This window comes from Macrosteles quadrilineatus, unplaced genomic scaffold, assembly GCF_028750875.1.
Source record: "Macrosteles quadrilineatus isolate MER2022 unplaced genomic scaffold, UCM_ALF_1.0 Scaffold_2__2_contigs__length_208266976, whole genome shotgun sequence".
Classification (NCBI taxonomy): Eukaryota; Metazoa; Arthropoda; class Insecta; order Hemiptera; family Cicadellidae; genus Macrosteles; species Macrosteles quadrilineatus.
Window position 1 is genome coordinate 104,149,759 of NW_026542595.1, and position 15,657 is coordinate 104,165,415.

At 35.1% G+C, this 15,657-nt stretch overlaps 2 protein-coding genes across 2 annotated transcripts; both read right to left on the reverse strand.

The window, feature by feature from the left end:
- Positions 1-395: 395 nt before the first annotated feature.
- Positions 396-1,763, reverse strand: LOC128984711 (uncharacterized). The gene has a single exon (XM_054404052.1). The coding sequence runs from the start codon at positions 1,761-1,763 to the stop codon at positions 396-398; it is 1,368 nt and encodes a 455-aa protein (XP_054260027.1).
- A 12,254-nt stretch (positions 1,764-14,017) lies between these two features.
- On the reverse strand, positions 14,018-15,349 carry LOC128984712 (uncharacterized). Its single transcript, XM_054404053.1, has one exon. The coding sequence runs from the start codon at positions 15,347-15,349 to the stop codon at positions 14,018-14,020; it is 1,332 nt and encodes a 443-aa protein (XP_054260028.1).
- Between the last annotated feature and the right edge of the window lie 308 nt (positions 15,350-15,657).

Below are 15,657 nucleotides of genomic sequence, written 5' to 3' on the forward strand. Positions count from 1 at the left end.
TGGAATTTAAACACCTAGGAAATAATCAGCATACGTATCTACATAGCCATCCAAGCTTGTTGGATTACATTTTTAGACAAATTAAGCCAATACGGAAATGTTAATTTAAGACAAACTAGATTACGGATCGCACAAACTGAAGTCAAAATATATAAATAACCTGATTAAACTAACAGGAGCATATTTACATAGCAATTTTATATACATATTTACATTTAGTGTACATTTTGGTCCATCTATGTCAAAAAATGTATAAACAAAATCCTAGACGATGCAATATAGAAACCATACGGAGTTACACATCAACCTAATGTAGAGCAAAAGAATACATTTTGCCTATGGAAATACGGAAGCTAAATTTGCTAATTTAAAATAAAGTAAGGAAGCCCACTTACTTATTCTAAAATTGCACATCCAAAGTCTTCGTCTTCGGCGTTACTGTCACTGTCACTTTCTGAGTCGGTATCTCCAGGACACAAGTTGATGACAAATTCACGAACACTCAAGTCGTTGAGTCCTTCACTTCTCCAATCCTCTTCCATCAAATTCTTCACGTGTTTAACGTACTTTCCCCACAGTTCAGGTGTCACAGCAGATACGGCTTCGGAAAATAGCACTTTTAAATCACTCAATTTAAATGTTTGGTTTCTATCCTTCACATATTTTTTTATATACCCCCATACCATTTCAATAGCATTGTACTGGCAATGGTACGGAGGAAGGCGGATTACTTTGAATCCCAGCTCTGCTGCTTTTGAGTCAATCACGTAGGTCGGGTGCGGGGGTTTGTGCAGCTTCACGACATTGTACAGCTCAGGCTTCTTCAGGTCTTGTGGGAAACACACTCCTCTATCATTCAGCCAGTTGGTCATCTCTGCTTTGGTAGAACTCGATGTGGGAGCCTTATTTTCCACCCTGGAATGATATGGTGCATTGTCCATAATGATAGTGCTGCTGGGAGGTAACACGGGGATTAATGTGTTGAAAAACCAATGTTCAAACACCTTAGAGTCCATTTCCTCGTGGTAGTCTCCGGTCTTGCATGACTGAAAAACGAGCGGCGGTGCTTTAATCCAGCCATCTTGAGTCCCCGCGTGACAAACTATTAAGCGTCTTCCTTTCCCAAGGGGAGCACTCAATGTTCCTCTGACACTTCCATCTGTCCATCCTTTTTCATGGCATGTGTTTTCGTTTAGCCAGGTTTCATCCAGGAACACCGTGTTTTTTAAGTCTATGTCGCGTGTTTTCCGAAGGAACTGGCATCTTTTGAGCGCTATCGCAGGTTTTTCCATTAACACCTTCCTACTGTTGAACTTTTTGTAGGCAAATCCTAAACTCTTTAAAACTGTGGCTAAGGATGACTTACAGCCATTAAAAAGTCCAGCATCTTGGAGGGATCCCTGCAGTCTTCTCAAGGTCGGCACTTCTTTCCTTTCATAGAAAGTCATGATGTGGCGACGAATGGCTGATTTCTGAAAATCATCAACTTCAGTTACTGGTCGGTTCCTAGGTGTACGTGGCTTTTTCTTGCGCGGCGTGGTGATCAAAATGCGCCTTTTCTTCGAGCTAGTAACATTTGCCCCATCTTGTGTAGGTTGCTCTGCCTCTTCAACGTCGGCGTGCTCTTCACTCGTTTGTTCTGTCTCATTTGACACGATTTCTTCCTTAAGTTGAATGTTAATTCGCTTAACTGTTCCGTATGGAACATTGCATGCATCCGACACTCTTTCCAAAACCTTTTTTACATCTTTCAAAGGACCCATATTATTTTTTTCTAAATAAAAGTACTGGATCACTGAAGCTACTATTGTTCTTGCTTGAGAATGTAAAATTTGTTGTGATTTACCTGTCGACATTACTACCAAATGAAAACACTCACGCGAGGAACACTGCACTTAGACTACACAAACACAGTCTGCATAAAAACAGAAAGCACTACTTCTCCCGATATACTGTAGCTAGCAACAGACCACCACAAAGTTTAACTCGACACTGACGTGTTTATCTGAACAAATATGTAGATTTCACATCCCTTAAAAGTGAGTCAAATTCCAGATTTCGCTTCCGCTAAGTGTGACTCACAGGTCCATGACGAATGCCGGGGTTTCAACCCTCTGCGTGTTTCCAATAATTACGAGTAAAGTTAAACTCGTTTGTTGTATAATAATTCTGTTTAATGTTTCACAGATTAATTTGTTCATTTTTCCTTACCTTTTAAATTAATATTTCTGCTTTGTTTGCATACTTAACTTATTACAAGTTATGGGACTAGGCCTACAGCTTATTTGCAAACAATGTAAGTTAATAATTAATTGTAAACTGTTTCCACGTTATTGATCTGACTACTGTTATTTAATTTAGGACCTTTGGCTATTAAATATAAAATACGTAATAAAAGCCCCGTTTTATTAATTTTCTAAATTTTTAAATAACTAAAACCACTTAGAGCTGTCAGAATTGTATCGTGTTTGGACTCATTTTGCAAGTAATAATATTCAGAGTTTAGTTATTTAAATACAAATTGGATGAAATTAAAAGATATAAAAATGTGATGTTGTAGCACTTGGGCTAGCAAGCGATTCATAGAAAACCCATTAGCGGCGGGTCGGCCGGACCGTGCGCGTGAGTGTGGCTGCGCGTGTGTGAGTAGGGTCGCTCTAATCCTCCAGGGCGCACGGGACATTGGACAAACTATAGTTGCACAAATAACTATTTCCTACCTAACAATGTACATTATGAGACAACGTTAACATTGTCTCATTCTAATTACTTTGTCTCACACCAGATTTGCAACGTGAAGGCACGAAAGTGGCCAATTCGCTCATCAGTGTACAATGTTAACATTGTCTCAATCCAGATTTGCAACGTGAAGGCACGTTTCTGAAAAAATTTATTTGTGTTATAGTAACTGTAGGAAAATATAACGTGCAACTCGAGTGCAAAGTGCAATCGAGTGAGGCAATTGCTCACTATTTGCACAAATAACTATAACTCTTATGTAATGCTTGTATGATCAGAGGTGCTTATTTCACACATTGATCTGAATTGAGGAAATATAAAAAACAATATTAGATATATATCCAACAAAGAAAGGGATAGTGAGTTGTCCGGTCAATAAAAAAATCACAATTGGCACTCTTACTACGGGAATGATACTGTGTGGGTAAAAATATTTTTACCTCTCTTCCTAAAAATACATAAAAAAATTTAGCCTTTTTAACTGAACTAACCATATTCCAGTTCTTGTGCGATGGACTTACCTATCATAACCTTTATGTCACTAGTTCAATATACCGACATATGCTCAATATCAGTATAACTTGATTCATGATTCAAACCTATTTTTGATTGCAGTAATAACAAATCAAGAAAAAATGGTTCTTGTAAAAATCATATCGAAGGAAATTTAAAATAAAGGGAAATTTGTCTATGACTAAATGCTATGGTTGATAATCCACTTATAATGAGTAAATAGGGAGCTGTACCGAGACAGGCTATCATGCAGGTTTGAACAAACAATCCAATTATTGCAACACTCTGGTCAATAGATTCTCGTTCTCTCTAGGGATCCCATGCTACATGCTACGTTGATATTTGAACTAAATTAATACTTATTTCAACAGCGATTAAAGTAATTATTTTCTTACTTGTCAATATTCAGTAGTAGCTGACCATGAGTAACTAACGTAAGTTTTCTTTTTTCAAAACAAGACTGTTTGTGTTCACTTCTTCCTAAATAGTATACTTAAAGCAGTTAAAATAAATGTTTCAATTGGTGTGATGATTGTCGTATCCTCGTCATTGTCTAATTATTAGGTTAGATCAGTGGGCTTCAAAATGGGTTCATAACTTATTTAATGGCGAAACAGTTAACATGTAGGTAATAAAATTACATATCCTTCCTATCCACGCACGTGTGCCAAAAAATCCCGGATATAACACGGTTATTCTACAGTAAAGCTACATCTGAGGACATAAGTAACAGGTTAAGATTCTAAAATATGTAATTTCTAAAGATATAAATTAACACGATCTTTATTACAATTTACATAAAGCAATATCGTCTCACTAGTGTTACTTTTTATCTGTCAAGTAATAGTTTTATATGACATATTATTTTTAATGGTAATTTAATCGCTTGAGATATTATTTAGTTATTATATTTAACCCAAAGGGCATGTATAATATAGAAATTACATTAATTACATTTCTTATGACCGTTTTTAAAACTAGCCTTTTTACTTTAGTTCTTAGAATTTAAAAGATTCGCTTTAAATGATTGTTTTTTTTTAATTTACGACACTAGTAACGGACCAATGATGTTCGAAAATTGAGAAAAAGATAGTGTTCATTTAAATAAAAATATAATTATAAAATTTATTTTGAATGATTCAAGCAGAATGATGATTTTATCGGATTAATTACACTATGGAAGTACTGCCTGAATTACACGGATTACTTTCAGGAGATGTTCCCAGTATTACCAACCCACCAAACGTTTAGCTAGAACAAAGGTTTTCTGCACGGCTGCTGATTGTCGACATTATGTCGTTTCGCTTCCATCGAGGTTGGTGGAACGCGATGTTACAAAGCATTGTAGCAATGAACGTGAAATCTTTTATAGGGTTTATATGCAAATTATAAATCTCTATTTAAAAGAATCATGTTGACCTTTTTATCACAATCTTCGAAAAAATCTTTGAACCCAAGCACGGCCCACCTATTAGAGCTTGGGAGTAAAACCTATAAATACTGTATTACGTCTTATAATTTCAAACACAGTTTTTAAAAGCCAATTTTACAATACATCTCTTGACATTATGGTCTTCAATTAAGAGAAAAATAAAATGAATGGAGGGCAACTCTTTCGGAAGTAATGATTACCCTAAAATGAAATCATCACTCGTGAATAAATTGTTAATAGCATACAAATAAAAATTTACCTACAATGTGTATAAAATAATAAAAGTACATAATACTTTAAATTAAATTAACAATTATTTTCAATGGTCATAGTACTTCTTCTTCTTCTTCTTCTAGTTCGCTTTTTAAAAGCTGGCTTGGTTTTAAATAACCACGTAGCCACACTACTTCCTGAGTACATTTTCCCGGGGTTTTTTAAAATGTCAAAAAGATGCTAGTTTGTGAATTTTTATTTTTATGTCTTGTTGGGCTAGTACTAAAAATTGTTGTTTACGTTCAATTCTATAAAATTGTTGACACCATCTAAGTCAGTTTGGATCCAAACGAAACCTAGTCTAAGAATTATCTGAACAATTTTATCGAATCAAACCTGTAAACCTCTATAAAGGAAATCTGTGTTTTGTATGACAAAATATTCACATATATATGGCCGAAATTGTTTTAGAAGATTTAAATTTTGTTATTGCGTAAAATATGTTTATTGTAAACAAACTTTTAGAAGTTTTGTGAACTTATGGAACGTAAGCCCTAAACCTCGGGGGAACTGGCCAAAGAAGCCTTTCTTGCGGAAATGGAATAAGTTTTACATTTCAAACCTAATATAGCTAGGCTTTTGAACCCAAAAACCTTATATAAAAACATGATGAAATTTACTGGCATTATCCACTTTACAATTATAAAAATAACACATTCAAATACTTTTTTGCAACTATGTACCTTTCCTTTTAACATTATTCAAATGGCAGCCAACGTTATGATACAGCAATATACTTCGAATCTCATAGTTAAACTGCCTATGAATAAAAATATACTCATTTTACAAACAAATACAGTGATTCAATAAAAGCCGACCATACTAAGTTTAACTGGCTCAACTGCGTTTCCCGTCTTAATTAGCAAACTTTGGCAATACCTATTTGACTAAAACTCAGTTGTTATTTTACTTGCAATCATTTAATTGTTTCTTTTTTCACTAAATATCTTAATTGCATGATAACTTGACTATGTGAAAACTGTTACTTCGTACTTCGTAATCTATAAATTAATTAGTTCCACCAAAATAATATTTCTGTTAAAAGTTACTGTGAATCGTTAGCCGATGAAAATTGTGATTTCATTTATAAATTTTAATGGTGTTTTTAGTTTGCGATTGCCAAAGCACATTTGAGTAATAATTATCGTATGTATAACTCATCACTGCTGGTTCACAATTGCAATATGTTGCACTATAATTACACAATATCTTTAGTAACAGGAAGGAATAATTTTTTGTAAATTTGATTCGTATTTTAAAGACGGAACAGGTAAAATTTTTACGTTAAAAATGTTAGCAGTTTCAGCATCATATTGTCATGCTGAACCACAGGAAATTAAGTAGCGACAGGAAATTTAAATTACAAAATATAAAGAAGCCGGTGGTAAATAAAATGAAGGGTGGCCTTTAAAAAAGGTTTCCCAATTTTACACATGGTTTAGTGAAAAGTCCCTTTTCCTGCTTTTAACTGTACGAGTATTTTTTTATAATTACTAAGCCATAATTTATAATTATATTCAACAAGAATAGATTATGTAAAAAAAGATTTAAAAACAACAAAAACATAAAACCTGAGAAATAACTAAAAAACCTGAGTTATAACTAACATAACATTTGTACTTAAAACCCCGACCAATATTACTTTGAATATTAAATCGAAAAAAATTGTGGTAATTACTGTAAAAAAGGTAGTGTAGGTAAATTAAAGTAAGTATCATTGACAACAAAACAACGAAAGGTGTTGATTTAAAAATATTAATCAGCTTTGTAATGGCAATAGAATAATCCAAATGATTTTGAAAACTAACGGTAGTGTTAATATTTGTTTATTCATTGTCAAATCTGATTTCGATTACGTTTAGTTTATCTTTGCTAATTGCAAACTAACGATGTCAATCAGCCATAATCACTGAACATTAGTGGCAAAGTCTTTACTAATCAGCTGTTACTACTGTTGGTTATACGAGCAAATCCATTTGGGCCAACTGATAATGTTGGATCTGACATCAGATTTGAGTACTGTAGAGCGACTTTGGTTAGTATACTAATGTATATTTTGCACGACATACTTTAATACTCACCCAGTTAAATCTATAGATAAATCAGCTGTTATTGATGAAGTCCTCCTACACAATTTGGGAAGTTCCGCAGTTTCCAAAACCCTTCTTTAGATGTATTTATTATTTCTTCTGTTGGTTTTGGCATGTGGTCTTCAACAAGATTTTTCCAAATCACACATTTCAATGACGATTTTCGAACGGTCGAGATGCCCATCCGAAATGAAATGCCAACATCCTAAAAGAAGCGCCGGTTGCCAAGTACCTAAAAGAGAAAAAAAACATTATCTTCAGATCAGGAAGAAATTTTCCCTCATCATAAATGTGTTTTATCATTCATTGGAATCAGTGATTTATTTCTTTTTTCAGAGGATGCTGCCAAAACGAAATGGAAGAATTTGAAGGATCAATACGGTAGAGTTAAAGAAGGTAAATAAAAATACTTCAGGAGACGAAGGTGGAGAGCTACAGCTATCCAAGTGGTCATACTTCTCTTTGCTGCAGTTTTTAAAAGAGGAACTGGGACAGATCCCTGAAACAAGAACGCTAACAGAAGAGCTACCAAAATCTGTCAATAGCTGTCTACTTCCTCGGAAGGGAAAAGAAAACGTCCAAGAAACAGTTGCAAAGAATATGTTTAGGGTTGGAGGAAAAAAAGCTAGAGTGCTAGACTGGGCAACCTAAACAATCAGCAAGCCAGCGAAGATTCAGAAGACTACCATTTTCTCTTGAATTTACTTCCACAGTTGAAAGGTTTATCCCCCCTAGGTATTGCCAACCTAAATAAAGACTCCCTTTACAATTTTGTTAGAATAGAAAGGGCAAAAAAGGTCATTAATTAGGGCTCAGTACATTGTATGTAGAGCTAAGGTCGAAATGCCTGATGGTGGTTTACAATAGAGTAGCTATTTAGCATATTAGTGTAAGTGTAATCTGTTGTAGTGTCAATTAAGTGGATTCCTATTCACCAATCTGGAATAGTCTCTACTAGTGCTGGCAAATGACCAAAATATATAACTTGGAGCAGAGTAAGAAACATTTGTTCTGGTGTGACAGGATTTTGATCAACAGGAAAATCACCTTTCACAAGAAAAATATTTAAAATAACCGGAACTAGAAGTACAACACCTTATCTGAAGATTTTCACAACCCTATGCTACCAGCTATGGAGACAGAAAGATTCCCCATATCTTGTAAATTTCTATTCACAAATCTGGAATAGTCCTAATCTCAAAAGATACTCGTTATTCAAAAGAAGGCACTAATATACTAAAAACACTGGTAACTGTCCACAGTCCACTAATCACTGTAACAAACTACTGTACTGTTTCTGTCTACCGTAACTGTTACTAAACACTAGATTGTTTAGCACTAATCTACTAAAGAATACTTGTACTGTTTAACACGCGTGACTGTAACTTTAACTCACTGAATAACGCTACCACACACGGAGTGGTCACTTTTACTGGTCACTTTACTTAAACTTGTACTGTTTAACGCTACTTTTGTAGATTGTACCGCACGGTATGTCTAATATTTAATTCATAAACCCAGTGGTGTACAAAATGTTTATTATAAATAGCAGTTGCATTCAATTTGCATTTCTTATACTTTGACCTAACTAATATCACATTATTGGGGAGCAAGCTTTTCTAGTGGTAGATCGGGACTTCGGTACTCGAGGTCCCGTGTTCAAACACCGCCAATCACCAATGGATTTTATGTATGTGATTATGCTGCTACACTCTAAGACGTAATATGTAAAACAATTCCGGGTGGTGAAAAGTGCGGTATTATAATTACTAGCTAAAGAAGGTTTTTTACTTAGTCTTAAATTACAAAATAATTTCTACATTTTCTGTTACTAAAATATTTTGAGTCTCAACACAAAGTAAATGTCTGCTTCTTAACTAGATCTCATCACCAACAGACACAGCACTGCTTGAACACCCTCAGCCTAATTATATGGGACCACCTCAAGACATCTTATTAAAACGACTGAGTAATAAGATTAATTAACTGAAGTTTTAAATTAACCATATTAGCCATTTCCTTAACCTTTTGCTTTATTTCGCACGAAATATATTGAAGAACGCTACAAAATAAATCATTGCTCTTGATTGAAAATTTAAGATCTGTAAAAATTCTAAATTTGATACCATATTATAATACTGAAAGAAGAACACCGTTTATCTTGTACCCCGATGCAGCTTGCTTTGGTAGTCATGGATTGTGACACAAAGTTGTTTAGGGATGCGAAGTCCCTGAAGTGACTACAAGGGGGAAGAGACTATTGTATCCGTTACACAAATGTATACAGGGTGATTTGTACTCAGTGTGACAAAAATTTTTTGGTGTGAGTACAAAGTAAATGAAGTGTGATGATGCATATCAAATGTTCCAAGTCTCAAAATTAGCTTCCCAAAAAAATATTTGACGTGTTTCAAAAATAACCATGCTTTTAAACTTAATACAGCGATTTCTCAATTACCTGTATATGGATTTAAGTAGATAATGTCATTTTCGTGTTCTACATTAAATTTTGAACAAGAATAATGGAAAATGACGGAGGATCAGTTGTAAAAACTCCATTGTAAATAGATTCAAAGATAAAAATTAAGATATTTGATAAAAATTGTAAAAACAATGGTCTATTGCATTTTTCACACCCTGTATACAAGAAAGTGTCGGAATATGTTAAAAACTGCGCCATTTTATAAGCTTTCCAACTATATGCTACACTATTGAGGTTTAGATACTTTTTTGTTTGTTTTAGTGGTTTGAATACCAGAAAACAGGGAACTTTTTTACTGTTTTTACTGTTCAAGCTGAAACAAAAATACAACTTTTGCTTAATACATGCCGACTTTCTATGTTTCAAATGTTAAAGACACCATGCTTTGTAGTCTTCAAACCATTAATGCGTACATAAGCAGGCATAAACCTCAATAGTGTAGCATATGGTTGGAAAGCTTATAAAATGGCGCAGTGTTTAACATATTCCGACACTTTCTTGTATACAGGGTGTGAAAAATGCAACAGACCATTGTTTTTACAATTTTTATCAAATATCCTAATTTTAATCTTTGAATCTATTTACAATGGAGTTTTTACAACTGATCCTCCGTCATTTTCCATTATTCTTGTTCAAAATTTAATGTAGAACACGAAAATGACATTATCTACTCAAATCCATATACAGGTAATTGAGAAATCGATGTATTAAGTTTAAATGCATGGTTATTTTTGAAAAACATAAAATAATTTTTTGGGAAGCTAATTTTGAGAGTTGGAACATTTGATATGCATCATCACACTTCATTTACTTTGTACTTACGCCAAAAAAATTTTGTCACACTGAGTACAAATCACCCTGTATAAGTATTTTTCACTCTTGTTACATCCTACATTGTATAATGTACTCTGTAGATATTTTTAAATATTTTACTTTCCTATTGCATACAAAAATGTTTTTAATGACAGCTGAAGTAAACTAAAATGGTCTCAATTTACGGGGAAAAACAAAGTAAGACTTCGCACAATAGCTCAAAATAGAATGTTGCCATGCAATTCGTTTCTATATTGAATTGAACTATTAAAACTATATACTCGTTGTAGTTATCATGGTCAGTTAGATGCTAGGGCAAATTACAGGCTTGTCTTGAAATAAAGAAGAAGGTATATTTAATAATCTAATTTCATCCCCCAACGCAAGTCCGCCTGAAGCCTCCCTCGATGCTTATGCTCGGACGTGACTGAAAAATACTACATTTTAAGGGTGTGTTGTGTACATAATTCGGGGAATTAATTAAAAAATACAATGTTTTAAACATTCCATATAATAACAATGCATTAATTTAGCTGTGTTTTAATTTTCAAAATCAGCATAAAACGATAAGAGTGCCAAACTTATTTTTTTTTATTAAGGCGTTTTACTTCCTTTTTAGAGCTTTAGTCTGTGCTGATTTTGCCTTATAGAGTTCTTTTTTCTAGTGTTATAATGATGTGTGGGTTCGTGAGTGACATCATGAGGAATTTTGTTCTTTGCACACAGAATGACGTCAAGAACATATTGGCCATAAACCGTCAGTATTTTTAACTGTTTGAAACGTTCTCTGGCCGAATCATCTTGATTCAATTTCAGCATTACTCTTATAGACCTTTTTTGGAGTCTTAATGTTAAATTCGGAGCTTGGAAATTAACAATTAATTATGAATTAATTAATACAATAAAAACTCGAAGGACCGAAAGAGAATTAAATACAAAATACGACTATAACACAAACACGAATTACACGAATCAACAAATTAAATTATTGGAAAGGAGGATACAGAGGGTTTATACAAATGGAGGGTTTTTATGAATAATTAATGAAGGAGAGGCTATTAATGTCTAGTGCTCACCCTTGGTTGTAGGTCGAATAGTGAGTTGGCGTCGAATGTCCATGGAACGAAGAACGAAGATCAGCCGGCCGGCATCACAGAGGAGAAATAATTTAACACTAGAGCACTTCAAAGAGGGGAAGAATAGCCTCGAAGGAAATTAAGAGTAAAGGTAATTAGGAAAAGAATACTACATCATATTGAGACAAAGAGGGCAAAAAATCAGTAAAATTACCGAACCAGGACCGACCGTCGCGTCTAAACGTTACACCGCGAACGCCATATTTTTTACTCTTCCGCTTAGTAGCTACCGACGCCTGCTACTTCGTCAACAGGTGAAAACAGATTTGCCAACCACGCAAAATGAGAATTTTTTCGCATGAAAAAAAATGAGCAAACATTGAAAATCGTTGAATTAAAACTAAACACTTAACATACCATCCAAATTTCCTTTTTTTGTTGCTCCAAATAAACAAATACAAAAATAAATATGAGAATGTATGTAAGCAAAATAAATATTTTTCAATGTTGTTAAATTACAATAAAAATGACATTTTTGAAAGCGCTTGAATTCCAGATTTCATTTTTGTCAAGATCTTGTTTACGTCCATTCCAATTAAGGTTCTTTGTTTGAAGTTCATTGTTGGTGATGGTGAGTTAATGTTGTTCAAAGGTTTATTGCGGACATTTTCCATCACGAAAGTAAAAAACAATACACAACGTTTCGGGATCTGGAATCTGATCCCAATTAAGGTGTTTATCGATAGTCAGGCCAAGAAAATTTTTTCTTGACTTTGGATGCTTTTAAATGCTAAATCATAATCTTCCTTAGTTGGTTTATTGAAGTACTTGTCTTTAGTCAGCGATGTGTACACTACCGGTCCTTTGCCTACTTCCTGGCATGCTAAATGTTTGTTTAAGCAATGTGATCTTTGCGGTTTTCCAAAATGGCTTCTTAACACTGTAGCAATACCAGCACTCATACTTTTGTCGTCCTCTAGGTCCCTAGAGGCACAGTGTGCAAATGCAACTGTTTCATCGTGTGTTGATATTCCTCAAACATGCTCTTAATGTGTGTTTCAGCATTTTTTATAGAGTTTTGGCAGTTTGTAGACAATTTATGACCTTTGTAATCTGATCTGCTTATGTCAATCTTCTTTATGTTTTGCATATGTTGGTTGTTCCCTTCCAGATATTTATCACCCTGTTAATAACGCGGCTTAAAATAAAATTTTCTTTCCTGTTCAAATGAACTCCATCTCTTCCCAAGCAAGAGTCAATAATATATTTCTCAAGATCTAGGAAAATAGCCTTATTGTCCCTACAAAGCAATCATATATTTTTATTTGCATGAGACCTTAATTTATATGCTGTATTCCTTCTGTGTAAAAACCAGAACTGGATGGTAGTTATACCATTGATAACTAATTTAGAGTTTGAGAAACGCCACTTTTGCCTTTTTAGTATTTGAGCTACGAATGAGCTTTGCCCATTATGTTTCCTAGTAAGTGTATTGTAACTGTTTCTTATCGTACATTTTAAAACCAGAATTATTCTTTTCTGCATTATTTCTTTCTGCCCGTAGTGAAGCACTGGCAGATCAACTAGTCACTTACTAAAAACAGCTGCTTGTTTTAATTTATTTTTTATTTGATTTATTATTATTATTTTTTTTAACATTAGCAAGGTAAAATGAAAACAATTTAGAAGTTATTTTGAGAGGATATCTTCAACCGGAAACCTCTTTAATTCTGTAACATAGTTTGTTCAAATTATGCTGCAATATAACGAAAATACAATCTATCACAAGGGCCTAAAGTGACTCTTTTTGACCCAAGCTCAAGTTTTACGATCGAGGCGAGGCCGAGGCTGGAACACGAGCGGGGGTTGAAAATACACTTTTTGCCCGTGTGATGAATTATATTATTTGAAATATATATTATTTCCTAAAATCAAATATTCAAAAGTGACAAAATGAAACGTTATAATCATCGATTGTTCCTATTTAAAACAAAATTTATATTTTCAACTTTGAAGAATCTGCTCATATTTCATAAAAATGAAATTTATATTGTTTATATTTCTCTGCAATTAACAATATTTTAACCAGACATATAAAATAATAAAAAAAATAGACCGTTACAAATACATTTTTGCTAGAATAGTTCGTAATACTTACAAGTGCAATAGGTATAAACTATCGAAACTAAAAATTAAGTTTTTTCAAAAAACATGTTTTTTTATTTCATCTTAAAGGTTTTTGAGAGAAATCAGGAAATTTTATGTTTTGAGTGTCAAAAAACAAAATACCCTATTTTAACCCCATTAAACCCCCTACTAAGCCCCGTTCTCATGGCGTATTCCCCATATAGGAATCTAGTAAAGAAAGTTCTAGAGCTCTGATTACACATTGTAATAAAGTATTCCCCGAGTTTTAAACAAAAACATAACACAATCAAAGAAAGACGACTAACAACGCATTTTCCACTAATGAGGACTGATATCAGTTGGATAACGGTGACGGTAAATTCTAATTAGGCTGCATAAGCGGAATCTAATTAAACGAGGTTTAATGATAATCAGATCTATTGGTTCGTTTATTAATCATTTCACGATAAAATTATAAAAACACAAAGTCTGTTGTTTCGCATTCGAACGTGCTTCTTATATATAGAAACGGCAGCAAGAAGACCTTAACAGCCGGACGTGTGAAGGTCCCATGTTGGGTTTGGAGTTCGACGACTCGAACAATATTGTCTCTTCCAGGGGTAACATTAGTTATTCTGGCAAGAGGCCAGCACATAGGGGGTGTATCTTGATGGACCAACACCAGATCCCCCACTTGCAGGTTTCGAGTTGGTTTGTCCCATTTAAGTCTCTGCTGGAGAGTGTGGAGGTACTCTCGACTCCACCGCTTCCATACACGTTGGGAGAATGCTTGAATGAGCTGCCAATGTGACAGTCGGTTATCAGGTGTTTCGGCAAGATTGAGTTCCGGTGTTGCAGTGAGTGGAGCTCCAATTAAAAAATGGCCTGGGGTTAACACCTGTAAGTCATTTGGGTCACTGGATAGAGCCGTAAGTGGGCGGGAGTTCAGAATTGCTTCCACTTGACAGGTAAGCGTCATGAATTGGCTTAGAGTAGGAACATAGTTGCCTAATACACGTCTAAGGTGATATTTAGCTCCTTTTATGGCACTTTCCCATAGACCTCCATGATGAGGTGCCGCAGGGGGGTTAAAATGGAAGTTAATTTTCCGCTGAATGGAGAATTGTTGTAAAGGGCGTTGGCCAGTAGTTGAGATGAGCTGTTGCATGGCATTTTTCGCTCCTACGAAATTGGTGCCACAGTCGCTGTATATATCGGCACAGAAGCCTCTACGTGACACAAAGCGAGTAAGTGCAGCGATAAACGCTTCCGTGGACAAGTCCGTAGCCACTTCAATGTGGACTGCCTTTGTAACCAGACAAACGAAGAGACAGATATATGCTTTGATGTGTCGGATAGAACGAAGATTGTGTATTTTTATGGTGAAGGGGCCACCATAATCAACTCCCGTTGACAAGAAAGGTCGAGTAGGGGTCACTCTGGCTTTGGGTAAATCCCCCATGAGTGGGAACAGAGGCTTTGGTCTTTGTTTGAAACACGTCATGCATTGAAAAATGCGGGAGCGAACCACACTACGAGCCGATAAAATCCAGACACTCTGGGCTAATAGTGACAGTGTGAATTGAACACCCGAGTGCATATGTCGTAGATGGGTGTAGTCTACAAATAAATTGACTACGTGATGATTCTTGGGTAAGACTAGAGGGTGGCGCACTTCCTCAGCTAATTCGGAATATCTCAACCTGCCACCAACCCGAATTAGTCCGTTTGCATCAACAAACGGGGTGAGTCGCTGTAGTTTTGGTAGAGCAGATCTTGTTGTCCTTAAGGGCAGTGATATCATCAAGAAATATCTCTTGTTGCACCAGCTTGAAGATCCGCAGCTGAGCTGCTTGCACTTCCGTGACGGAGAGAGGCCCAGCTTGATGTTCCTGCCGGCGGCTGTGAGAAATGAATCGGAGGATGTAGGCCATGACATGAAGGAGTTTTTTTCCAAGACGAGAAGCGGGTAAGAAGATCCCAAGGTGAATGAGAAGCAGTGACAAGCACGGTGAGTGGAGTCAATTTTACTTCGTCTAGTGAGTGTTCATCGATGGGTGTGAAGTTCGAAGTTGGCCAGGTCGTGGGTGAAAGTTGTAGCCAAGGGGGACC